Here is a 27,294-nt window from a genome sequence, read left to right on the forward strand (position 1 = left end):
CGAGATCAGGGTTTGAAAAGTTCACAATCACAAAGGTCATCCCAAGGCCTTGAAAGGACGAGTCATAGTACAAAATCTCAGATGTTAGCTGAGATGTCTCAACAACCTGTTGCAATACAAACCATATTTGCAGGATTAGTAAACATCAGTGGCGGCTGGTGCAAAAAATTATTGGGGGGGCGCAAAAAAAAAAAAAAAATTAGAAATGCAGGAATGAATAGGCTAATTGTTGAATAACCATTTAACAAGTGGTATAATAAGTTATGCACTGAGGAAATTATTGGATGTCACTTCAGCTTAAAAAAAAATATTAATAGAGGTATGTTTGTTTCCACCAATCGCCGCACAAGTTAAGGTTAGTATGATGACGAAAGCACGTTAGTGCGAGCCCTCCCGGAACCCATAGAGATTGCATTGCAGTGCCTGCAGTTCGAAAAAAAAGTTCTTTGAATGGAAGTCTATGGGAGCACTCGGGGCAAATCTCCGCCAGACTGAAATGCCCAAAAAGAGGCGGTACTCCACAGAGCGTGACTCGACGCTGATTGGACTACATCCAGAGGTAGAACAAACAGCCTAGCAGTGACAGCTAGCGTAACTCTGTGGTTGAATGTGATTGAAAAAATCCATCCCTTTCTCACTTTTGGTGGTGCGTCGCCCAATTGCCCTAATGAAGAAAGCGCCCCTTGTAAACGTACACCATTTAAAAGTTAGGGACCGGAAAGATTTTTTTATGTTTTTGAAAGACATCACCAAGACTTGTGCTCACCAAGACTGCATTTATATGATCTAAAATACATTAAACACAACGCTATCTCAAGACCAATTCGTATGTATATTACGAGGTGGCTAATTCATACAAATTCGTACGACCTCACTTGTATGAATTAATATGATTTGTCTAAACCCCAGTAACGGGTAGGTTTAGGAGCGGGGGTTAGGAGTAGGTCATTCGTACGAATTTATATGAATTTGGGAACTCGTAAAATACGTACAATTTAGCAAAAAACATATGAATTCTTACGAGTGAGGCCGTACGATTTCATATGAATTAGCCACCTCGTAAAATATGTACGAATTGCCGTGAGATCGGGTTGGTAAAAACAGTAATACTGTGCTATATTTAAAGTAACTGTTTTCTATTTTAATTAGTGCTGTCGAAGTTAATGCATTAACGCACGCGATTCAAATTTTTCAGTTTAACGCATTAAAAATTTTAACGCAGCATCCATTTATTTTTTTAGCATTACAATATATGATCACGTTCGTATTTGTGCAAATGCTTTTAAACCATTTAAGTGCAGCAAAATAGAAAAAGAGAACGCACTGTCTGTGAATGTCACACGACGCAACGTGAAAGATGTGCGCCGTCCAAGCGCACAATGGCACGCATCTTTCTGTCCGTTGTGTGTATGACAGCGCGCCAGAATTGCATTCTCCGCCATGTTTGAAGGAACAACATACACAATAATGCCAAAAATATCCGTTTTGACAAGTATCCTCATAAGAGTAGACTTGAATTAGTTAAATAAAGTCTTAAAATGAAAGTAAAGAACTGTGAGAAAGCGGGACTAGTGTGACGCTACATTCACATGGAGGGTTATCGTCAACGCTTGATGGAGGGCATGTCTGAAGCTTGTGTTGACGCGACCGTTATAGTGATTACAGCCAATCACATTACTTTCCGGTATTGCACGAACGCAGTTGGCTAGCGACTGCTCTAGGGAATTTGCATAGGACCATCTGATTGGATGACGCCTGCGTTGGCGCTTGAAAAGTTGAGAAATCTTCAACTTCTGCCGCTTACAACGCGAGTGAAGCGACGGAACCCACAATTCAGTTCGGCAACGCATGACATCACCCATTCAAAGTAAATGAGAAGCGTTAACGCCGGCGCCCCGTGTGAATGCAGCGTGAGATATTTCTTTACCCAAAAAAAAAGTACTCACCACACATTTTGTATAAAGTTTAAAAGAGATAGAAGCATTTCTTTTTCTTTGTTTTAGCCAAAAGCATTCCTATCCATGTCAATTAAATTGATAATAATAACTTAATTTATTCACACAGAATAATTATAAATAAAAAAAATATATGTATATATTCTTGTCACTGTCCATTTCTTTAAGAAGAGTTGTACCTCATATCCTTGCAGTGTGCATTAATTTACTGATGTTATATCTATTATCCCTTTTCTCCCCTACGGCAAATAGATACTTCTGGAAATCAATTGTTTGTATTAGTTATTGTTGAATGGTGGCTAAAAGTGCAATCGAGTGATTCTGAGAGAATGAACTCTTGACTTGAGCTCGGCGAGGTCACGGAGACTCTCGTGAACTGTGTCTCACCGGTTTAGCACCTATAGTAGTTCTCAAGGTGCCACGTCGAGGTGCCAGTCTAAACAGTGGCATCTCAAAACTCCCACACTCACCCACACACCTTAAATACGTCTAAAAACAGCTTTCTAAGATGTTTTCAAATCACATTTTAGTGATTTTGAATGTTCGGCCATTTTATAAGTTTGATATTAGCAGCACATGTTGCAGCACACTATGCTAATCAATGCTAATGCTAATCAACCTTTACAAAATGGAATCTAAAAGCATTTAACAGTATACCTATCAATGGGCTTTATTTGTCAAATGTCTTTTCAATGCCAGTATATTGGCGTGATGGATCTTAATATTGTTTAGCTTGCCTCATTAGCTCAGTTACATGTGTGGTGTGAAATTCCATTAAAGGTTCACACAGACAACAGACCAGAGGACTTGCCTTTAATGTGACCCATTAGAGGTGTCGTTTAACACCTTTGCTGTGAGAGAATGAACCGAGCCTCTGTCCCCATACAACTGTGACCTATTGACCGCATATCATCGTCTGTATCTTGGTTTTTTAATAATCCCAGAGAGCAGGGTATAGATTTATCCATTGTTTTTCAATGGCAATCAAACTTTATATTAGTGTATGCCATTTTATGCCAAAAATATTAGGTAGGTAGGTAGGTAGATAGATAGATAGATAGATAGATAGATAGATAGATAGATAGATAGATAGATAGATAGATAGATAGATAGATAGATAGATAGATAGATAGATAGATAGATAGATAGATAGATAGATATTCATGGAATTCAGATTATGCAGTATTTCTACTCTCTTTTTAATTTGCCAAATGTACGGAAGAGGATTAGGGCCAAGCAATAATAAAGGAATAAAACCATCTCGAGATTAAAGTTGTTAAATTTCAAGAAAAAAAAAGTCGAAATAAAATGTTGAGAATAAACTAATTAAATTACGAGAAAAAAACGTGTTAAATTTCAAGAAAAAAGTCAAGATAAAATGTTGAGAATAAAGTCATTAAATTACAAGAAAAAAGTAATTAAATTATGAGAACAAATTCCTAATTTAACGAATTTGTTCTTGTAATTTAATGACTTTTTTCTCATAATTTAATGAGTTTATTCTCAACATTTTATCTCGACTTTTTTCTCGAAATTTAACGACATTTTTCTCATAATTTAACGAATTTGTTCTCGTAATTTAACAACTTTTTTTTCGTAATTTAATGACTTTATTCTCAACATTTTATCTCGACTTTTTTCTCTAAATTCCACAAAATTTTTCTCATAATTTGACGAATCTGTTCTCGTAATTTAACAACTTTTTTCTCGTAATTTAACGATTTTATTCTCAACATTTTATCGACTTATTTCTTGAAATTTAACAACTTTTTTCTCGTAATTTAACGAGTTTATTCTCAACATTTTATCGACTTATTTCTTGAAATTTAACAAGTTTTTTCTCGTAATTTAATGAGTTTATTCTCAACATTTTATCTCAACCTTTTTCTTGAATTTTAACAAGTTTTTTCTCGTAATTTAACGAGTTTATTCTCAACATTTTATTTCAACTTTTTTCTCGAAATTTAACAACTTTAATCTCGAGATGGTTTTATTTTTTTATTATTGCTTGACCCTAATCCTCTTCCGTACAAATGCTACTTGGCATAAATATTTTTTAATGAACCACTTTTTCACATATATTTTAATCCCACTTTATCATGTTTCTATTTATGGATTGAAAATAATCCAAATACTACTGGAGATCTTGATGTTAAAAACAGAAAAAAAAAGTTCATGCTGTGTAGGGGTGAAAAATCACACATTACCTGATGACTCATATCTGTAGGTTCCCACATTGGGACTGGACTACTCTCCCTCTCTCACTGTAGTCTGGTCTGAGACAGACAGCGGTGGCCTGGAGAGGCCTGTGGAGGTGTCACTTCACACCTCTGAAGCCTGAGGCTGGTATAAAGCTTCCCCTCCAGCAATCCCTCCAGCATAACTGACCCTCTTTAACCACACAGAATGGACATGTCCTCTCCACTCCTCCGCTACTTCACACAGAACTCTTGGAGCTGCCCGAGCTCAGACTCTGAATTCTACAACATCTCCTCTCCTGAAGCAGTGTCTCCTACCTCCTACATGGACTTCTCTCCTTCAGCCCAGCTTCAAAACAGTTCTTCTCCACCTCCTAGAGATGCCAAAGCACCCATTTCGGGTTCATTACATCAGGACGGTGCATGTTCCCGCGTTGGAACTAGAAGAACGCGCTCCAAGAACCCGAGCAAGCAAAGACAGAGTGCCAGCGAGAAGGAGAAGCTCAGAATGAGGGACTTGACCAAAGCTCTCCATCACCTCAGGACTTACTTACCTCCTTCAGTGGCTCCTGTCGGTCAAACCTTGACGAAGATCGAGACTCTTCGCCTCACCATCCGCTACATCTCCTATCTGTCTGCTCAACTAGGCCTCAGCGAGGACTCTCTCTGCCAGATGAGGGACCTGAGAGCTTCTAGATACCAAGAATCATCTCAATATCAGAGCTATTCAACAGCAGAGTACTGGGGACTCAGCACATCACATCAAGAACTATGCCAAAGCACCTTCAGACCTTCAGAACATGTCTTGAGGCAGACAGAAATGGATTGTCATCGGGATTTCATGGGCGTGGAAACACCTGCTTACGATGATTCCTTCAACTCCAGCTCAGAATCTCTTCTGGAAAGTCCTTTGTATGCAGATACAGCCACAACATACCAGGTGTGTGCTTTGTTTACCACTTAGCGATATATATATATATATATATATGTGAATATTTTGGTTTCTAAATGCTGTATAAAATACTTACCATCTTTTTTCCTCTTTGTAGGGCTACAACAAAGCCGCCCACTGTCCGATTGCACCAGAATTCTGGGGATAATACTCTCATTGGACTTTTCGCATATTTAAAAAATGTCAAATATTTTTGTGAACTCCACTGTACAGTATTTAATGTATTTTAATATATTGTATTATCTTATTTTAAGATATCTATTTTAATATTATATATTTTGTATGTTATCTTTTTTGTACAAAAGTACTAATTTATTGATATTTATAATAAAAAATTATCTTAATGTCAACGTTTTGATTTTGTGTATTAATTTGAAATTGAATATGGCTTTTTATAACTTTTTACTCCAAGAGTTTGCTGAATTATTAATAAATGTGACCCTGGACCACAAAACCAGTCATAAGTCGCATGGGTATATTTGTAGCAATAGCCAACAATACATTGTATGGGTCAAAATTATCAATTTTTCTTTTATGCCAAAAAATCATTAGGATATTAAGTAAGATCATGTTCCATGAAGATATTTTGTACATTTCCTACCATAAATACATAAAAAATAATTTTTGTGAGTGGATATGCATTGCTAAGGACTTCAATTGGACAACTTTAAAGGTGATTTTTTTCAATATTTTGATTTTTTTGCACCCTCAGATTCCAGATTTTCATATAGTTGTATCTCGGTCAAATATTGTCCTATCCTATCAAACCATACATCAATGGAAAGCCTATTTATAGCTTTTAGATGATGTGTACATCTCAATTTTATTGACCCTTTTGACTGGTTTTGTGGACCAGAGTCACAAATAATAATAATAATGAAGGTTCAATAATTTGACTTAGCATTTGCCTCAATGTGTTCAATGCTATTTCACATATTTATTTTTAAATATGTATTTTTATTTTAAAAAAAACTTTAAATTTATAATAGCCTATTATTCAAAATCACCTTTTTAGCACTTCAATAATTATTGATTATGAATCTACTCACAAATGTACCTCAGATTGTACCTCAGGCAGAACCGCAGCGCTAGACCTTATTCACAGCAGCGAATGAAAGTGAGTAAACTGTTATTCAATGTGCTTTTGGATTGTTCTGCTGACGAAACACTGCATAAATATCTTTCCAAGAAATTTCAGTAAACAAATGCTCTGAATAAAGTCTACGTGACGGCAGCACTTTCAGGACAGCAGCCTCGGACCGGAAGTTATGGTGAAGCTAACGATTACCCACCCCCAACCACAAACACTTTCTTCACTATAACTATAAGCTTCACCACAAAGAATGCCTAACCTCACCCCACCACTAAACTTAACCTTAATGCTTATATAATCTCACCCCCAAACTTCCGGTCTCATCTCGAGTGTGGTCTGGCGCGTCACTTCTGTGGATTCTGCAGTTGGTTTGTTTTGTTGTGGTGAAATGTCTAATGTATCCATAAGATGGCGCAATTTTACAGCCACAAGCAGCTGCAGAGAATACGAGAATGCAGCTCCTGCCACTCCAGTGGAGAAGCTTTGAGTCTCACCTTAGTCATTATGTAAATTACACCCCAAATCCTGATAATGATCTTTTGCAGCCAGTATTTACATATAGGAACAGCAGATCCCAGCAGATAAAGCAAATTTAATATGCAGTTAAAACCCATCTTAAAAAAAAAAAAAAAAAAAAAAAAAAAAAAACAGCACAGAAGCATTATATGCTTCCTACAATATTATATGTTTTAATGTATAAAGATTGTGAGAAAATTATATAAATTTTAATATGTGACCCTGGACCACCAAACCCAGTCATAAGTCGCATGGGTGTATTTGTAGCAATAGCCAACAATACATAAATTATTGATTTTTCTTTTATGCCAAAAATCATTAGGATATTAAGTAAAGATCATGTTCCATGAAGATATTTAGTAAATTTCCTACTGTAAATATATAAATTTTGTGAGTGGATATGCATTGCTAAGGACTTCATTTGGACAACTTTAAAGGCGATTTTCTCAATATTTGGATTTTTTCAAATAGTTGTATCTCGCACCATACATCATTGGAAAGCTTATTTATTCAGCTTTCAGATGATGTATAAATCTCTGTTAAAAAAAATGACCCTTATGACTGGTTTTGTGGTCCAGGGTCATTTATATTAAGTGTGATAAAGATATATTCTTCAAAACATTATATAATTGAATTGTATTTGTTATAATAAACCCAAAACACTTTATATAATCTGGGAAATTATTTTTATTGTCAACAACGCATTTCTTCCCAATATTAGAATAATTACAATTCAATTCAACTTTATTTGCATATCACTTTTCATATTAGATTTTATTTCAACGCACCTTCACAGAAAATAGTGCCATATAGTGAGTAAGTTAGAGCTGACAATGGCTAGAAAAACTTCCTAAAAAGATACTATTCTTGAATATAAAGTATGTCATTTCAAATTTTAATTTACAAAATGTTATGCATTTTTAAAATGACATTTTACATCCTTATTTAGATTAATATTTTAATGTAAAAAAAAAAACAAAAAAAAAAAACGTATTTGTAAAATATTTAAAGGGTTAGTTCACCCAAAAATGAAAATTATCCCATGATTTAGCTACTCACCTTCAAGCCATCCTAGGTGTAAATGACTGTCTTCTTTCAGACGAACACGATAAATATCCTTAGTCCTCCCAGGTTTATAATGGTTGTGAATGGCTGCCCAAATTTTGAAGACAAAAAAAAGTACATCCATCCATAAAAAAAATGAATCCATATGACTCCAGGGGTTAATAAAGGCTGTTTGTGTAAGGGATGGGTGCATTTTTTTGCCTTCAAAATTTGGCCTGCCATTCACAACCATTATAATATACATTTTTAAATATATCTCCGATTGTGTTTGTCTGAAAGAAGATAGTCATATACACCTAGGATGAGTAAACCATGGGATAATTTTCATTTTTGGATGAACTTTCCCTTTAATCTCTCAAATTTCCCCTTTGGGGCCCTCTTGTGGTCAAACTGAGTGGTTGTTCCACCTTAATTTCATCTCAAAATGTATTTTCTTTTTTAAAAGCAAGTTTAGTTTAAATATTGCTAAATGAATATTTGTCTAATTTCAGCATGTTTAATATCTCATTTACATAATTAAATTGCATTAAAACATTGACTCTATATATCGACCATTAAAAAAGTCAGCAACTATCTAAAATACAGAAGGTATCTTGTAACTTAAAAATCTAAAGTTGAGAAAACTTAAAAGTTTAAGGCAAAAAGTGAGAGTTTTCTCAACTTTTTGTTGTATAAACAATGCCTTAAACTTTGAAGTTTTCAGATTACATTATCACATTACATTTTTCCCTGTAGCTAAATTATACTTAATACTATTTAAACTCTACTATTCAAATAAAACTAAAGACATAACATGATATTCCCAAAGCCGTTCCAGCTCATACACAAAAGCCTCAGCATCAGCCAAGTACTAATCAGGCCTGTGCAAATAGAAGCTCTTTCTTAATGAACTACAGGTCAACAAAAAAGAGCATCTCGCACCTCTAAGTCTGGAGTGGATGATCCCTTCAAAAGCCTGAACTTCATGCATCCTTATCTTCATAATCCTCTAATGCGAGAGGGGTCGGCCCGCTGCATGCGTTTCAGGACCGTGCCGAGGTGCGAGATACTGAGGTAATTAGAACTAGGGCTCTGCTTTAGATACCCTTGACCCTGTGACTGATATGCTAATGCGGAGCTCAATACACAGTTTACAGAGCACTGGGAGGAAAGGATTTAGACAATTTAGTTGTTTACCTCAAATCAACATTTAACCGAGCAGGATAAGAAAAACACTTCACATTGATGTGCTAATCGACCTTTGATGCTTTAGGAAAAACTAAGACGCTTTGAAAAGGAAGAAGTGAGCTCATTTGCAGGGAGGTCTGAGACTTTAAATCAACATTTCGATGAATTAACAGTGACTAGTGACATTTTTAATGAGTTTTAAATTTGTGTTTTTTTTTATGTTTGCGTTTGTTATTTAGTTTCGCATTGTCTGACTTTGCTATATTTTTTAATCTGTGTTAAATGCACAAACCATGACCTTTATGTCAGCTGAACATTTGAAAACCCTTCTAATAACCTCATGTTCAGAATTTAGTACTTTTTGATTTCATTAGCATTGTCACGTAAGTCATTTCTTGTGTCAGATCAGTGTGTTGTCTGAGAACAGTCCAAATCTAATTATTTCAGGTCAGCACCGGGCAGGAAGGAGCAAAAAGTGACACGTTGTGGTCTGGGAACCATTTCCTCAGAGCTACTCACGCTGAAGTCGTAATCCACAAGCCCAGGCCTGAGGAAGAGGTCACCTTACACCTTAGAGAAGAAAACAACAACTGCATATACAACATCAATATTTCATCTAGCTTAAAATCTAAAAGCAGATGTATCCTACATTATATTATATTGTCATTTGCACATTTTTAGGTTGCTCTTAATTCAAAATAATTAGTATTTATGTATTTTATAATTTAGAATTACATTTTTATTCTATTATTTTCTCTATAATGTATTTTACATTTTTATACGAAAGTAAAACTGCTGAGTTAAGTGTTTTAAAAATCAACCATTTCAAATCTGCCCTGTTAAAAACTGTCATTCCTGAGTTCCCATGAGGCCATAAAAGGAAAAAGTCAGTTGTCTAAACAAAAACCTGCGAACAACTGACAGATTACATGCAGGCTACACACTTCACGAAACGATGTGTTACCTTTGAAAAAGTAAGCATTTAATAGAAAGCAGAATATAAGTGACCCTGGACCACAAAACCAGTCATAATAATAAATTAGCTTTCCATTGATGTATGGTTTGTTAGGGTTTGGTCGAGATACAACTATTTGAAAATCTGGAATCTGAGGGTGCAAAAAAATCTAAATATTGAGAAAATCGCCTTTAAAGTTGTCCAAATGAAGTCCTTAGCAATGCATATCCACTCACAAAAATACATTTTTGCTATATTTACGGGTAGGAAATTTACAAAATATCTTCATGGAACATGATCTTTACTTAATATCCTAATGATTTTTGCCATAAAAGAAAAATTGATCATTTTGTCCCATACAATGTATTGTTGGCTATTGCTACAAATATACCCGTGCGACTTATGACTGGTTTTGTGGACCAAGGTCACAAATTTCGTAACTTTTTAATGATTTTTTTTTTTTTTAAATGAATGAATGCATACGTAAATGTACAGAAGAGGATTAGGGCCGAGATAAAATGTTGAGAATAAACTCATTAAATTATGAGAATAAAGTCATTAAATTACGAGAAAAAAGTCGTAATTTACGAATTTGTTTTCGTAATTTACGAATTTGTTTTCGTAATTTACGAATTTGTTTTCGTAATTTACGAATTTGTTTTCGTAATTTAACGACTTTTTTCTCATAATTTAATGACTTTATTCTCAACATTTTATCTCGACTTTTTTCTCGAAATTTAACGACATTTTTCTCATAATTTGACAAATTTGTTCTCGTAATTTAACAACTTTTTTCTCATAATTTAATGACTTTATTCTCAACATTTTCTCAACTTTTTTCTCGAAATTTAAAGAGATTTTTCTCGTAATTTAATGACTTTATTCTCAACATTTTATCTCAACATTTTTCTCTAAATTTAACGACTTTTTTCTCGAAATTTAACGAGTTTATTCTCAACATTTTATTTTGACTTTTTTCTCGAAATTTAACAAGTTTTTTCTCAAAATTTAACAACTTTAATCTCGAGATGGTTTTATTTTTTTATTATTGCTTGGCCCTAATCCTCTTCCGTATAAATATGATCCTGGTAAACCCATTATGGGGACCAAATTTCCCCATAGTACCACCAGTATTTTTTTCTTTTTTTTTACGTTGTGTAAAAAAAGTTTATAATTCATACTAAATTATGTCTTTTGAAAATGTTAAAATGCAGAAATTTGTGTGTGTATGGTTCAGGTACGTTATTCAGAAAAATGTCCACACAAATATGGCAATTTTTAAAACCCTTGTCCTTGTGGGGATATTTTTTGGTCACCGTGAGGAAAAAAGCTTCTAAATCATATTAAATTATGTTTTTTGATTAACTGTTCTGTGATGCGTAGATTTAGAATATATAGTTTGTACAGTATAAAAATCATTATGTCCAAGTCCCCATGAAATATGGAAATCCAATGTGTGTGTGAAAATTAAATGCAAAAAAAAAATAAAAAATACAGTAAGACCTGCCTAACTTTGATGCAACATGGAACATAAAAGTGAATAGCATTGTTTTGTTTGCCTAGCTTTGCATTGCTGATTAAAACCACAATAACTAAAAAAGGAACTTATAAATTGATTCATTTTTAATGATGTGGCTTGTAGTAATTAAATAAATAAATAACAAATAATAAAAACTCCAGACTTTAATTTTCTAAATCTATCTTGAACTTGTGCACCAATGAATGTTATTTTACCACCTCCCACCTGTGCTTGAAGTGATGTGAGTTTTCCCAGAGACCCCCTGCCCCTGGTGTGATGTCTCTCTGCTGCTTTGAAATTCTTAAGCGCCTTGCGGAGGTGCAACATCACACCTCTTCATCCAGGATATATTGGGCTGCTGCCTCCAGCTCTTTAGCATTCACTCAGGTACCAGAGAACAAGAAGGAAACATCTCCTCTGCTGAAAGATCACAGCCATGGAATTTAACTTCACTCCTTATATGCTCCAACATGCCAAATGCCAGTTTGAATCATCTACCAGCATTGATGCTGGGTACTTCAGTGCCTGTGGAAGTCTTTCTCCAAGCTCCTCAATTGATTCTGGATGTTTTTCTCCTCCTACGAGCTGTTGGGGAGCTGGAAGACAGCCGGAGGCTGCTGAAAAAACAGACGTCGACTGCATACCGGCTAAAAACCCAAGAATAATCCTTCCTGCTGAGGGAAAGAGACGCTCCAGGTCCAAAAACCCTGGAACGAAGCGCCAGACGGCCAGCGAAAGAGAGAAGCTCAGGATGAGGGATCTGACCAAAGCTCTCCTTCACCTCCGAACCTACCTACCTCCTTCTGTGGCTCCTCCTGGACAAACCTTGACCAAGATTGAGACCCTTCGCCTCACTATTAGCTACATTTCGTATCTTTCTTCTCAACTGGAACAGTCTGAGACCTCCAACCACGAAACAACACCAAGATGCTATTCGCAAGATACTTCAGATAGGCTTCAGAGTGGTCTGCTTTCAGAAACCTGGTGTCTGGATGGAGTACAGGGACACATGCAAGACAATGTCCAGTACTGTCCAACATTCGCAGCCTTCAGTGATTCAACACAACAGATGGAGAACAACTTTCCTTCTACTTCACACTTCAGAGACACACAATCCTATATGGTAAGAAGGCTTTTAATCACACTTTATACTGAGTGTTCATTTAATAATAACCAAGAGTGTTATGTTTGTTGCAGTTATCTAATTGTGCGCTGAATTTCTTCTTTTAACAGTTTCCCTGCACAACAACACATGATTCTACATACAGCCATCAGTTTTTTCAATGAAGATCACAGAGAGGATATGATGTCACCTTATGCCAAAATCAGATGGCCACTGTGTGAAAACTTCATCAAAAGACTTTGTTTGTTGCATTAATTATTTGTAATTATTTATCAGAAGACATATTTTTCTATTGAATACATTTGTATATATTGCTTATTTATTGTCCTTTTCAATTAAATGCTTTAAAATATTACTAATTTTTGCATTTTCTTAGTTTTTTCCTCATACATTTTTGAAAACGCAATTCAAACACTTCTATAATAAAATCATTTTAGTCAGCACAAGTTTAAAAAAAAAAAAGTTGAAATTAAATAATGACCTTGGGAACAGCTGGTAAAATTCACTGCAAAAAGATACAATGAATTCATAGGCTAATACACTGGAAAAAGGTGTATAGGATATACTTTAAAACAATTTTTACTTGGAAATTGTTAGTAAATTTCACAAAATAATTACACAAAATAATAAGTAACACATTGAATTAAATGTGAAGTACTGGAATAGTATTTTCTTGTAAAATGTATACCAATAATCTTCTTATAGTGTGGTAAAATCCTTTGGGATTTGAATAATGGCATAATTAGTTATAATTATGTCTAAAATTATTTACACATCAACATATAAACCAATCAAAAGTCTCATTTTTTCTGTGTATTATTGCAAAACCAGCTTTTGAGAATGTGTGCCCTCCAAAATTTGATAGGTAAAATATTTAAACCGAATCCAAAATGAATGGCGCAATGAGATGCAGGCAATGCTAGGAGCATCTGTACAAAATGTTAAAAAAGATTCATTTGTTATCACAAGATTGTAGTTGCTGCAGTACTGTGTTAGTACTGTTACTTTATAATCCAATCATCTTAATTTTACAATTGGTAGAGGTTCTTAGTTCATTCATTTATTTAATGCTTCACTAATCTGTTGTGCTTCATGTGTTGATTTTGTGTCAGTGCTTTCTTCAGATGCTGAAAATTAAAATTTGATTAGTCAACAGAATGTGCAAATGAAAAGTAATACATTATTAATTTAAAATAAATATACATTTATAGAATTTATCCAGTAATTAACTGTGATTGTAAACAATACATTTTACTCTTTAGTCAATCTGATGTGATGATAATAATACAAAAATAATATTTAAAACAAATTACTCACTCGAAGCAGAGGAATAATCTCCTTTAGATGATGCTAGAACATGAATGGAAGTTAGAAAGAATTAATAAAAAGTCTTTGAGGATATATCTTCTGCTGTATCCGAAATCGCATACTCTCTTGAGTATGTATTCATTTTCAATAAGTAATTACTTTGTGAAAAAAGTATGTTCTATATAGTATGACTGTGTTTAGTATGAATGTAATCTGGATGTACTACACGTGTGACCTGCCATTCACAAATTCTCTTCTCGTTGCCTCATGGGATAGTAAAGTGTCCATCGTATGCGCACAGGTCATCCAGGTTTTGCCTACTTTTCTATGAGTACTGTGAATTTAGACATACTTCTTTTGTCACATACTGTTTTTCACCAACTATATAGTAGGGAAGTATGTGACTTCAGATGCAGCCTAGGTATTTTTCATTCTTTCAAACCTGCTTGTCTCCTGTATTTATATAAGATGGCTCCGGTTCCAAACACCAGCATTACAGCCGAAACTATCAGCACTGAGGGAATCACTGATTTAAATGGTTCACCATGATCAAATTCTGAAAACAAGCACATTAAAAGGTCACAAACTCAATACTGTGAGATTTTATTATTTTCTGATTACCCAAATGATTACCCAAAGTGACGTCCAGTTTGTTGTCCAGACTGAGGTGTGTGGCAGAGCAGGTGTATTTGTGTTTGTCTGCACTGATCTCCAGACTCTTCCTCATCTGGTACGTCCCGTCACCATTGGGCAGCAGATCTCCTCCAGTGATCTCATGATCAGATACAGGCTGTCCATCTCTGAACAGTGTCAGGTTGATTGGGTAAAATCCTGTCGCCAAACAACTCACACGAAACCCTCCAGAATCTGAGTTTGCTTTCTGAATCAGTCTGACTCGCGGTTTCACTGCAGAAGAAAAAGATCTACCTTAACTTTTGATAGAACACTATCTTAGGTATTAAAGTGAGAATTCTACTTTGTTTCAACAAAGAATTGTATTTTATACAAGGGCTTAATAGCCCACATCTTTTAAAATATTGTGGGAAGACATGCCTTTCTTATTCACTTGAGATTTTCTCTTTTTAAGGTAATTCCTGAGAGTTGCTATGCAACATGGGTAGTTTATAGTCTCATGACGCCATTTGAACAGCTCCAGAGATAGTGTTGCCATTTCTTTTGGGCTCTCATATGTAAACTTGTTGTCATACAAACTCATTTCATCTGTAGTAGAGCCGCTAAAAGCAAACTTGGAAATCATTTGTCCAGGTTATCATTGCTCACAATGGCTCATCACCTGATAAAGCTGAACACCTGTCAAAAAAAAAAGAGACATAGCCTGTAATGGTCCATGAAGAACTGTGTCAATATGTCATATTTTAAATAACTGAACATACTTTCTGTATAGTTTTTAAATGTCAGTCTTCTCATAAAGAAAGGTTGCAAATCATGCCTCATTGCATAAAAAATGTAAGAAATGATCTCATCTTCATTTGTAGCATTGTCTCGTGGAATATATCTCTTCGTCTCTGAATTATAGTGGCCAACTGTGATTTTACAGTGCCGTAGTTACTTTGTACTTACTCAAATAAGTACTGAGTAATATTAATTAACTACATGTACTTACTATAGAGTTACATTTAGGGTTAGTTACTTGTAATTATGCATAATTTAATTTCAAGTTGGGTTGAAAATGGACAAACCCAGCAATTGGGTTGTTTTAACCCAGCGTTAGGGTTAAATGTTTGCCCAACCTACTGGGTAGTTTTATTTAACTCAACTATTGTTTAAAAATTACTGTATTGCTTAATTAAAATTAACCCAAAGTATGTTAGAAATTAACATTTCAACATGTTCAATGAATAATTATTAAACAATAAACATTTATTAAATTGCTTATTAATACATTTATATTAATAAAATATTAAAGCTTATTAATAAACATTCACCTTTTGTCTATTATTGTTGCCTCTAATTGCATCTGGTTTTTAATTTCCCAACTATTTTGGGTTCATTTTAAGCTAGCCATATAGCAATTTTTAAATAATAGTTGGTTTAAATGAAACTACCCAGCAGATTGGGCAAACGTTTAACCCAACTGCTGGGTTAAAACAACCCAATCACTGGGTTTGTCCATTTTCAACCCAACTTAGGTTGTTTTTAACCCAGCATTTTTTAGTATATAAAATACTGAATACATTGCAAGAAGTGTATGAGTTTCTTTCTTCTGATGAACACAAAAGAAACACCAAACACTTGATGGGCCCCATTGACTTCCATAGTATGGTGGAAAAATATGGAAGTTAATGGGGTCCGTCAACTGTCTGGTTACCAACATTCTTCAAAATATCTTTTGTGTTCAAAAGAACAAAGAAACATAAAGGTTTGGAATAACTTGAGGGTGAATAAATTATTACAGAATTTTCATTTTTAGGTGAACTATCATTTTAACATTGACAAACTCTTTCTGACCTGTACGTGTATGACTGGAAATAGCCGCAAGGGGGCGCTACTAAACTGGGCTAACCTACATTAAAAGGACGATTTCGATTAAGAAAACATCTTGCTACATGTTTGTTTCGGACTCGTTAAATATACACATTTGCTTTTTTTAAAAAGGTAATCTACCCAGATAGCAAACTGACATAGAATCAACGTAGAAACGACGTTTCTCGTGACATCGAAACGACGTTGATCTCCGACGTTGATCCGGCATCAGTTTGCTCATCGGGGTAATGTTGAATCAACGTCAGACACTCCATTCAAATCTAACGGAAAATCGACGCAATTGGTTTGGTTACCGAACGTTGAAACGATGTTGATTTTCGGATGGTTGAAACGACGTTGTAGAATCAACACATATTCAACATAAAATCGATCTAATTGGTTTGCTTACCTAACGTCGAAACGATGTTGATTTCAGCTGAGTGAAACGACGTTGTAGATCAACACGAATTCAACATGAAATCGATCTAACTGGTTTGCTTACCCAACGTTGATGTTGATTTCATTTGGGTGAAATAACTCTATACAATTAACACATTTTCTACTTATTTTAAAAATCTCAAACACTTAATACTAAAAGATAAGCCTGTTTACAAAATAATCACACATCACATTCAGTTAACATTGCTTTAATATTTACAAAATACAGGTACAAATAGCCTACATCGTTAGAGCATACAAACCTTCTATACAAGACTAACATAGAAAAGGCATTTACTCTCAAATACACACAAAGAGGTATACAAGTTAATTATTAGCTATTATAAATAGTCTCAAGCTACAAATTAAAAGCAATATTTACTCAAGTATAAAACTGGTCATGTTCTTTTGTACCAAATGTGTTATTTTTATTGGAGCACAAAAGGAGATGTAAGGCAGAACATCAAGAGACTGACAGCCTGAGTCAGACTACGCCATCAGTTTCTTTTCTTGCTGTGACTGAGACTATATGACTCTCTCCTTTTGTGTTCAACAAAAATAAAGACATATGGGTCACTAGATGATTTATAAAGAAATCTTACCCTTAAAAATGGAGGACAGAAGAATATAGACGATGAATTGGTTTTCCTTTGCAATTAAAATGTAAGTTCCTTGCTCTTGTAACAGGGATGTAAACTCATCAGGGATGAAAAGGGTGACAAAGATGTAACCCACAATTTCAATACAATGGACAATAAAATATATATTTTTAATTACTTTTTTAATTTCAAGGTTTATGAATATTTAAATTTATTTCATAATTATTATTGACATTTATATCAAAATTAAAATATTTCATCTTTATCTAAATGTAAACCAGTGTCAATTCATGAAGTGCCCCAATGATTTAACGGATTCACTCCTGTAATTGGATAAATGCGAATGTCACTCCTGAAAATTTGCAGTGCAGGTGGTTCTCTATAGCCCCCAGCTGTTAGAACAGTGACTCAATTATGCACATGCTGTATTGTATCTGGCATTATTGTAGTGAAACTGAGCAACTGACAGTGGAAGGTGTAGACAATATTTCAGTGAAGTCATCAAAATGTTTTAGTAGTTGAAAACTTAGTTCCTTTCTCTCTCAAAAACACAACACAACAGTTACACCTTTTAAATTTCAGAGTGTCTATTTACATAAAGTGCAAATAGCGTCCCTTGTTGGCAAACGCTATTTACACTAGCTTTTGGGCCACTCAAGTTTTAAAAAAGAAGCACAGAAGGCAACGTCTTCAGTGACACAGCAGTAGAGAGTAGGGAGTTCTGGCTTTTGATGCAGGTTCAAATCTGCCTTTTGCTAAGCTCACATTTATTTTCAATAAAAATGAAAATAATGTTCTAAAAGCGGAACTAAACTGAACGAGTGTTTAATAATATTAAAAATGTTTATTGGGTAGGGTTAGGAGAAGGTGTAGGGAGGGTTTTATTCTACCAATAAGGCAGCATCCATTTAATCATTTTAATAAATACAATCATTTACACTCTATATTATTGCATCCTGTTAATGTACAAAAATACTGAGGTGCAAATAGTATCTGCCAATATTAAGTAGGCCTATAGATAGCATCTATTTACTCTTATTGCAAAGAATTGATACTTTACATGGTGTAAATAGAATCTATCACTATTTTCACCTAGTGTAAGAAAATGTGCTATTGTCACTTAGTGCAAATAGCCGCTGCCTTTAATCTTTTTCATTGCAGGTGCACTAAACCTATTCTACAAATCACAAATTAAGAAATTCATAAGCTCAATTTGTTTGTAGATCAGTAAAACTTTGGCCAATCATGCACATTTCTTTGTGTATGATTTTGTGAATCACCTACACTGTTTGGCTATTCTCATGTGGTAACATTAAAGAAATATTAAGTGCTAGCTAAAAACAAACAAACAAACAAACAAACAAAAACAGTTTGTAATAAAAAAAAAAAAATCATACATAAAAGAGACTTGTATCCCTTTAATATAGACTAAAATACTGAATGTCAAATAGTAGCATTTATAATAAATATTTAGCTACTGTTCATTTCTTGCCAAAACCATACTTCTACAGTGCATGTAATTTCGGGGTGGTGCAGTGTTGATTACTGATTGATTAATAATGACAAGATCAGATTGTCAGATTGTATATCTTTACATTTTGAATATATTTGTTAAAATTTGAATTCATGTTAATAAAAAAGATACTGCAAAGTGTGACATCATATCAGGACTGTTACAGTGTCTGAAGAGCACGGCTTAAATGTGAGCATATGAATTTCTTAATTTGTGAAATAGGATTTGTGCACCCCCAATGCAGAATTTGAAAAGGTGTAGCTGTTTTTGTAACTGGAGAAAAAAGTTTGCAACTTTTAAAAATCCTTTCAAATTTTTAAATAAAAAAATAAATAATTAATTTACTGATGTATGACTATTCTTTAAAATTAGAAATCCCACTGTCACAGGTGCTCAGTTTTGCTATAATAATACCCGCACAGAACATGGTAGTAATCAGCCATCCATTTAAAAGCAGAGGTCTTTGTGGTGTACTGTTGGTACATCTGTCCAGGCCAACATCTGATGTCCTGATGCCTTCAACTGGGGATCCCTGAGAACCTGAAACAGAAATAGTACAGATCAAAATCATACATCATACATACCCATTACAAAGTATCTCATCTGGTAACACAAATTATCATTCCAGGTTTAGTTTTAGTGGGCATGATAATGCCCAAAAGAAATTATTTCAATTCGCCCCTCTGAATATTCCTCTAACGTGGCATTTTGTGAGAAGACCAATGACCTTGTCACGTCTTCTTTTACATTGTAATTTTCATATAAGAGAAATAATTAATGCAAAATATGAAACATCCATGCATTTACAAACCTCATTTGGATAAATACAATGGTGGAAAACTTGAATCAGTGTTACACAGGAAAGCCTGTCAGTGATGTGCTATAAAGTAAAAGGAAAGACACGAATAACACTGTAAAACTGTATTTTCATAGTGGGTCCTTTTATAATAAAGTCATTATATTATGTTTTTAAAAGATCTTGTTAATTTTGTTTAATAATATGAACAATATTAATAGTAGTAATAGTAGTAGTATATATAAATGCTAGAAAAAATTTCACCATGAGCTGTTTGCATGTAAATGAACATAATGGGAACAGAAAGTAAAAAACAGCTCCATCTGAAACTTTTCAATCAAATCAAAGGAGTACAAGCTCCTGTTCTAAAATTATAGTACACAAGACACACAAATGAGAGGTACAGTCTCTCCCTAATCTTACAAAATAACAACCATCCTGACAAACACGTTGTATGAAGACTAGAGTTGGAATAAAACACCCCTCCTTATCCTCACATATCATATAAAGTATTTCCCCTCCTCAAGTCCATATTGTCCTTTCATCTTCAGGAAGCCATCTTTCAGCCTCCATGCAGTGGTTGGGTAGAGCTACATTAGGTTAGGACAGCCTTAAGAAGTTATTTCATGTGACTCATAGAAGTTATGTCAGTTATGTCATATGGGTAGGGATAGGTATCGTTATAGTTCTAACAGTATTGCTACTGTTAATTATTGATCGGGTACTTCAACGGTATTCTTATCGGTTCTTTTTATTATATACAAATTAAGAACATAATTAACATTGCTTTATAGATGAAATCAACTGAAGATAAAAGACATTAAATCTCTCAAGATCTCAGCAGAGGAGGATTAAACAACTCTAAACAACAACTAACACCGTGTCTACACCAGACATGACTTTTTTTGTGTCGCGCCTCAACAGCTAAAAGCTGACCGACTGTTGAAAATAGAACGCGGAGCCCGCTTACTGTCAGGAATTTGTTGTGTTGCGTCACTCCTCATCCAGTGTAGACAAAATCACAGATTATAACAGGTTCTATTATTAAACATGCTGAGAAGATGTTACTGTTTATGTGATCACAGATATTCCGTGCATCACAGCACATATGAGCTTTGAAGCAGTCTGTCTCAATCGAGATGTGTTATAGGCTGCCCACAATATGCGCGGCAATATCCATCGGCAACTGTAACAGATTTTAGATTTTTGAATTTCATCTTGGGATTTCAAACAGAAACAAGATTTTTCTTACCCCCCCCCCCAGAAAACAAGAAATATTTTATGTAATTTTAATTATCTAGAAAAGGCATCTTGATTTAACAATTTCTAGATATTTGGAATATAAACAATACAAAAATACTAAGTAAGAAAATTTTTTTGTAGTGCAGGACATTTTTAAATATATCTCCGATTGTGTTTGTTTAAAAGAAGAAAGTCATATACATCTAGGATGGCTTGAGGGTGAGTAAATCATGGGATAATTCTCATTTTTGGGTGAACTAACCCTTTAAGGTCTTTTTTTTATCTTTGGTTGATTTCATCTAAGGCTGTGCCTGGAAGTTTTTCACTTTTTCTGTTGTTGTTTCTTTCCTTCAGTAATTCTGCTCGTTAACAGCAGGACTGGTTTACGTCACGTGACAAGCATTGATAATGACACAAGAGTGGGTAACTTCTGTCCACCTCGTCTATAGGCAAGGACTAAAATAGAGAAATTTCATATGAATTAATATTGATTCTGGAATAAATTATTTTTTTTTTTTTATCATAAACAAATTTCGATATGTGAATCGATTTTTTTCCCCAGCCCTAACATCTATATAGCAATAATGAATAGTGCGTGTAATTTCTCCAGTACCGACGGCAGAACCAATATTGTTCAAGCTTATCGATACTCTGGTCTTTCAGAATTTAGCCCCGGGGCCTGTTTAATACCATGTTTCGGTACCCATCCCTACATATGGGTGAGCTCATAAGGATGAAAGCTTGAGTCAGTCTCTTGATTTGTGACTGTGCAGCTATTGTGAAACTCACCATCTTCATGTATCAAGTGTGAATGGCATCTTGTCCTGAAGAATCACAGCTCCAAACGCTAGAGATTACATCTCATCTGGTAACAAGAGCATAGTACAGCCATAACTGTAAGAACTCTAATGATATCTTTACCCCCTGATATTGCATTGATGATATAAATTCAAACACATTAGAGGCTAAGAGTATGAGCAATGAGTAAGCTGCCCAGATTTCTGTCGAAAATAACTTACTTGCCTAAAGTTGTCGACCCCTGGACCACAATCAGCATTTATAAGTAAAAATATTTAAGAATATATCATTAAAAAATGCATGCACGTATACAAATAAATAAATACCTTTGAGTGGAACAGTATGGCGTCTGTCACTGGCAAACATAACTACAAATAGACAGAGAAATACAATAAAATAGATTAATGACCATGATATCCTGTTATCATAATAGTTAAATAAATGATTATAACTACAAGCATTATAACATTATACTTGTCACGTATGTTACCTCTTTTAGCTGATTATTTAGCCTACAGGCCTTTCAAGAACAACCTCACTGAAACAACCTGGGGTTAATGATTTTAAAATGTGAGACTTCTTTCAAAGACATGTAAAAATCTTACAGACCCACAACTTTTCAACAGTAGTGTAGTGAATGATTGAGGTTTTGCTTACAATAGTCATCTGGTTCATGGCCTTTGACAGGAGGTCGCTCAGCTCTGCTGGGGTGCAGGAGGCCATCCTCATGGAAGGATCTAGGAACATAACATTCAATTTGTCACAGAGCCAACCACATTTATTACAGGTTTATTACAAGGAACCAAGCTAGAGCAGAGGTGGAAAGAATAAAATACATAATATTAAAAAAATAATTTCTTAAGTTAACAGAATTTATATTTTTAGTATTAGAATTCACTATTGTACATACAGTGTCACTTACGTTTGGATGTCAAAGCCTTCTTAACTAATGCATTAAAAATAATTTTACAAAAGAAAACTGCAGATGCATGGTGATATAGGTAAAATATATTGTGAAATAAATGCATTTTAAAATATTTAATGAGCTTTCTCAGTTCACCTGTGTTTCCTCCAGAAATGCTGCAAACTTTGGAATTTACCCTTTGTTGGAGGGGGTTTTCTGTCGTCCCTGAAATTACAGAACAATTTTTATCAATATTTGTTTACCATTAGAGATCAAACCGTGTTTGAAATAGTTTCAGCTAATATTCGCGCTCATGTAAGTGACGTCACCGATTAACGGTACAGCCAGCGCATACTTTTAGGTTAAATAAATAAGTAAGTTTACCATCATTCATTGATAATATGCCAGCAAAACTTTAACAAAGCTATCAAAACATCTCATCTACACATAACGATGAGATTAAAAGCCCAAACTTTCATTAAACAAGGGCTCAAAATATAGAGTTAAGCCAACCGCTTCTGAAAACGGTTGAGATGCTAACGGACTTTTTCAAAGACACTAAATCATTTCTTTTAAGTAAATATTCAACAGAAGTGTGTCAGTTACACTTAAGAAAAAGTGTCAGGAACAGTTTTATATATTATGTGTGTGATTTTGTGGACTAAACTTACCTAAAATCAGTGAAAACAACAGCGAGACGGAGGCTTGCTGCTTGACGTTTCCCGTTTCCATGGCAACTCAGATCCGCTACAGCATTTGAAAGCGATTCGAACGTTCAACGCGCACGCGCATTAAAACACGTCACAGTCATGCAGCATTTACAAACATAAACATATAGAATTATAACATTACATACAATTATTAAATCATGAAATTAAAATGCATTTTGTAGTTCTATCGACCCATTGTGCAAAATGAGAAAGTGAAACTTTAAAAGAACTTCTTTATATTTTTGGAAAACGTGCTTGGAGTATTTTTATACCAACACTTTACTTTTGTTATATATATATATATATATATATATATATATATATATATATATATATATATATATATATATATATATATATATATATATATAAAGCCAGTTTGTGCTTTTCAGATTCTCTTTAACTGTAAAAAAATAAATAAAATAAATGTACAATATATTAGATTTATTCATGTCCACTACAATGGGCACCAGGACGGAAGCAACAACAACAACAACAACAACAACAAAAAAACATATTTTAACCATACAGCATTATGAGCTAGAGTTCAAACACAGTATGTGAACTAGCGTTGAAGATTTTGAACTTAACACATACTGAAACAATGAGCAATGGCAATCAGAATGAAAAAATGTAAGATAGATGGAGTCTCAAAAGACATTTTGATTCTTTTTTGTTGGTCGAGTGGGTGAATTGAAGTATATGTACTTGCTGGTGTTGATAAATTTGTGTTTGTGTGATTGATTGCATATAGCATCCAGGCATCAGTGTGTGTGTGTGTGTGTGTGTGTGTGTGTGTGTGTGTGTGTGTGTGTGTGTGTGTGTGTGTTGCTTTGTGTACACTCATAGTCATTTCACATTCGTTGTTTCACAATATTGTCTCTTGTTAAAAACTATACATAACATGATTCATGAATAGGCTATATTTTTAAAATATATTTTTACATATGTACACAGGCCTATTTATGCATGTAACATGAAGATCAATTTTTAAGCTTTATGTTCTATGCATTTTTACATTTTTAAAATATAAACAGTATACATATATATATACATATATATATGGAAAAATTAAGAGACCACTTAATATTGATTTCTGAACTTGGAGTGGTCTCTTAATTTTTTCCAGAGCTGTATATGAAGACTTCAGATGCAAAAGCCTCTAAGTGCCATCTGAAATTCTTCTAAAATGAGCATTTTTATCAAGCTTATATGTTTATGTTCAGTTATTTCACTTTAATGGCAATGAAAAGGACCTATTAATTGCCATTCAAGTGAAATTACTGAACCTACGAGCTTGATAAAAATTTCAGACGGTACTTAGAGGCTTTTGCATCTTAAGTCTTCATATTAACAGTGTTTCACATATATGTTGCATTCATGGTTTTCATTAACGCTCCTTCTCGTGTGTTTATGACCTGCCGATACCGTTTGAGCAATCTTCGGTAGGCTATGCTTTCATTTAATTTTAAAATGGATGCATCGGACAAGAAATCACGGAAACTTGAGGACTGCTCATTTTATCAGTGTCAGAGTAAGAGCCTGCTATAGATTTTGCTGCTCATTTATGTGGATTTATTATAAATAACCACTGCTATAAACTTGTTTAATTTACTTAAATAGGGTTTTTATAACGAATTAAAATTATATCAGTAAAGTCAAAAGACATGCACGTCCTAATAGTGCACGCAATGTCCGATTCCTCTAACCAAGTTTCAACATATATTAGACGTTATGATTTCGATCATATGCGTCGGCGTAGGTATCTGTTGATGAAACAACCTCATTTCGACATTGAATCGATGTCATATTTTCGACGTAATAACGTTCTGATGTACCGATCAAATAGTGAACGTTGAATCAACATTGAAATTTGATCGGCGACTGATACTGATCTTTACAACCAAAAATAAACGTTGAATCGACGTCCGTTTGCTATCTGGGATATAAATATGTGACTTTTCACTTTCATTTTTGAATAATCTTAAAGCAATATAAGAATGAGCTAAATAGCCTAGCTAAAATATGTGCTGACTAGCCTACAATTGACACAATCTAGCTTTTAGTTACGGTACAGGTACGGTTGGACTACTTTTCAGAACTTCATTAACCAGGTTAATCTGAGAAACATGTATCATTCAAATACGGGATAGCCTACACGCCTGTTTAAATGAACTGCACCTATAAAAAAAAGTCAAATCAAATTGAATCCTACCAGTTGATACAGTTGGAGCTGACTGAAGCACACATAGAAAAACTAATAATTTGATCATGATCTTCTCTAGCTGTTAAAACATGTTCTTCAAAACAGACTGAGCCAGGAAACAAGGAACGAGTTATTCAAGTAGCCATGCTATTACTCAAGATGAGGGCGGGGGAATGGAAACTTCATTTCACACATAGGCTACAACTTCATCTGAAGAATAATGTATCATGTAAAGTCATCCAAAATATAGTAAATTTAATGAATTACGTCTGTTCGCTAATGAAATGTACAGCACCCAAAATGAATGAAAATAACAAAAAAATAATGAAGAAAGAAAAAAAGAAACAATAAAATTACAAAATCTACTGACTTTTCATCAAATGACTTTGTGAGCATTTTTGATTCGAGTTCAAATTAATTTGTAGCCTATTATTCATTTCACTACACTTGATAACTGAGACACAAGATGGCGCCATTTTTTTTTAAAAAAACAAGACTGTGTGAGAGGTTAGTTCACCCAAAAATGAAAATTGTATCATTAATTACTCACCCTCATGTCATCCCACACCTGTAAGACCTTTGCTGATCTTCGGAACACAAATTAAGATATTTTTAATCAAATCCGATGGTTCAGTGATACCTCCATAGACAGCAATAACACTTTTTCAATGCCCAGAAAGCTACTAGAAGCGTATTTAAAACAGTTCGTGTTACTACAGTGTTTCCACCTTAATATTATAAAGTGACTAGAATAATTTTTGTGCGCCAAAAATAACAAAACAGCGACTTTATTCCACAATATCCAGTGAAGGGCGATTTTAAAACACCGCTTCATGAAGCTTCGAATCTTTACGAATCATAGGTTTTGAATCAGTGATTCGGAGCGCGTATTAAACTGTCAATGTCACGTAAACTATTGAAGTTTCAGAACATTTATGACGCAATGAAGGCTCATTTATTGAAATCATGCGATTGGCGTTCTGAACCACTTATTCGAAACAAACGATTTGTAAAGATTCAAAGCTTCATTAAGCGGTGTTTTGAAATCGCCCTTCACTGGATATTGTGGAATAAAGTCGCTGTTTTGTTATTTTTGGCGCACAAAAAATATTCTCGTCGCTTTAACACTGTAGACGTCACTGTTTTAAATACGTTTTTAGTAGCTTTATGGGCATTGAAAAAGGGAGTGTTATTGGTGTCTGCAAGCCTCACTGAACCATCAGATTTGATCAAAAAAATCTTAATTTGTGTTCCGAAGATCAACGAAGGTCTTACAGGTGTGGGATGACATAAGGGAGTTTAACTTTAAACTCCACTCAACTAAATTTGCATGTGTAAACAATCGTGAATTATTATTATTAAATATTCTTTTCTTTTTACTAGCAATATGTTGAATAGTATTTTTTGTCAATTTGTAGGTCAACCCAAAATCTATTCATTGTGGCAGCCCTCTGGTATTGGTTTATCAATTAAAAATCTTAAGAAAATTAACCTTTTATATTTTTATATTATGACATTAAATGATAATGTACAGACAAAGGCTACACCATAGAAACATTGACAGTTAATAAAATAGATAAAATAGGTGGTGAGTGTGATAATTCTGAAACTTTTTTTAATTCTGAAACTTAGATCTTAGATCAACAAATCAAAAGGTTTACAATGACTGACAGTGACCACTGCATAGTACTGAGATTATAGGCTTTATGCAAACAGTGAATTATAATGGGGATGTATAGGGATATAGTCACAT

The 27,294-nt window shown here is 34.2% G+C and overlaps 3 protein-coding genes and 1 long non-coding RNA gene across 7 annotated transcripts; 2 read left to right on the forward strand and 2 right to left on the reverse strand.

Annotated features, from left to right (window-relative positions):
• Positions 1-4,361: 4,361 nt before the first annotated feature.
• On the forward strand, positions 4,362-5,253 carry mespbb (mesoderm posterior bb). Its single transcript, XM_067378778.1, has 2 exons — positions 4,362-5,093; positions 5,203-5,253. The coding sequence occupies exons 1-2, from the start codon at positions 4,362-4,364 to the stop codon at positions 5,251-5,253; spliced, it is 783 nt and encodes a 260-aa protein (XP_067234879.1).
• Positions 5,254-11,856: 6,603 nt separating this feature from the next.
• On the forward strand, positions 11,857-12,707 carry mespab (mesoderm posterior ab). The gene is made up of 2 exons (XM_067380540.1): positions 11,857-12,543; positions 12,654-12,707. Exons 1-2 carry the CDS (start codon positions 11,857-11,859, stop codon positions 12,705-12,707), a joined length of 741 nt encoding a protein of 246 aa, XP_067236641.1.
• Positions 12,708-13,599: 892 nt separating this feature from the next.
• LOC137015623 (hereditary hemochromatosis protein homolog) lies at positions 13,600-15,109 on the reverse strand. The gene is made up of 5 exons (XM_067380672.1): positions 14,905-15,109; positions 14,485-14,757; positions 14,294-14,407; positions 13,861-13,893; positions 13,600-13,670 (listed from the first exon to the last, which is right to left on the reverse strand). Exons 1-5 carry the CDS (start codon positions 15,107-15,109, stop codon positions 13,600-13,602), a joined length of 696 nt encoding a protein of 231 aa, XP_067236773.1.
• A 1,470-nt stretch (positions 15,110-16,579) lies between these two features.
• On the reverse strand, positions 16,580-23,348 carry LOC137014929 (uncharacterized). Of its 4 annotated transcripts, XR_010893911.1 has the most exons (8): positions 23,297-23,348; positions 22,782-22,850; positions 22,379-22,458; positions 22,212-22,269; positions 22,048-22,089; positions 21,713-21,788; positions 19,697-19,765; positions 16,580-19,425 (listed from the first exon to the last, which is right to left on the reverse strand). It is a non-coding gene; the product is annotated as an uncharacterized lncRNA (long non-coding RNA). The 4 variants fall into 4 exon arrangements; XR_010893909.1 differs by having other exon boundaries at positions 22,379-22,850; positions 23,297-23,313; XR_010893910.1 differs by lacking the exon at positions 23,297-23,348 and having other exon boundaries at positions 22,782-23,033.
• Positions 23,349-27,294: the final 3,946 nt, after the last annotated feature.

Source organism: Chanodichthys erythropterus, chromosome 24 (assembly GCF_024489055.1).
Source record: "Chanodichthys erythropterus isolate Z2021 chromosome 24, ASM2448905v1, whole genome shotgun sequence".
Classification (NCBI taxonomy): Eukaryota; Metazoa; Chordata; class Actinopteri; order Cypriniformes; family Xenocyprididae; genus Chanodichthys; species Chanodichthys erythropterus.

What these genes read in the sequence shown, in the direction of transcription:
- LOC137015623 (XM_067380672.1), bottom strand. Translation starts at nt 15,109, where the DNA reads ATGATTTCCAAGTTTGCTTTTAGCGGCTCTACTACAGATGAAATGAGT. An exon ending in TAAATACAGGAGACAAGCAG is followed by an intron (nt 13,894 to 14,293) that starts GTTTGAAAGAAT and finishes TTCATGTTCTAG; the next exon opens with CATCATCTAAAGGAGATTAT. An exon ending in AGATTATTCCTCTGCTTCGA is followed by an intron (nt 13,671 to 13,860) that starts GTGAGTAATTTG and finishes TTTAATTTTCAG; the next exon opens with CATCTGAAGAAAGCACTGAC.
- mespab (XM_067380540.1), top strand. Translation starts at nt 11,857, where the DNA reads ATGGAATTTAACTTCACTCCTTATATGCTCCAACATGCCAAATGCCAG. An exon ending in GAGACACACAATCCTATATG is followed by an intron (nt 12,544 to 12,653) that starts GTAAGAAGGCTT and finishes TTCTTTTAACAG; the next exon opens with TTTCCCTGCACAACAACACA.
- mespbb (XM_067378778.1), top strand. Translation starts at nt 4,362, where the DNA reads ATGGACATGTCCTCTCCACTCCTCCGCTACTTCACACAGAACTCTTGG. An exon ending in ATACAGCCACAACATACCAG is followed by an intron (nt 5,094 to 5,202) that starts GTGTGTGCTTTG and finishes TCCTCTTTGTAG; the next exon opens with GGCTACAACAAAGCCGCCCA.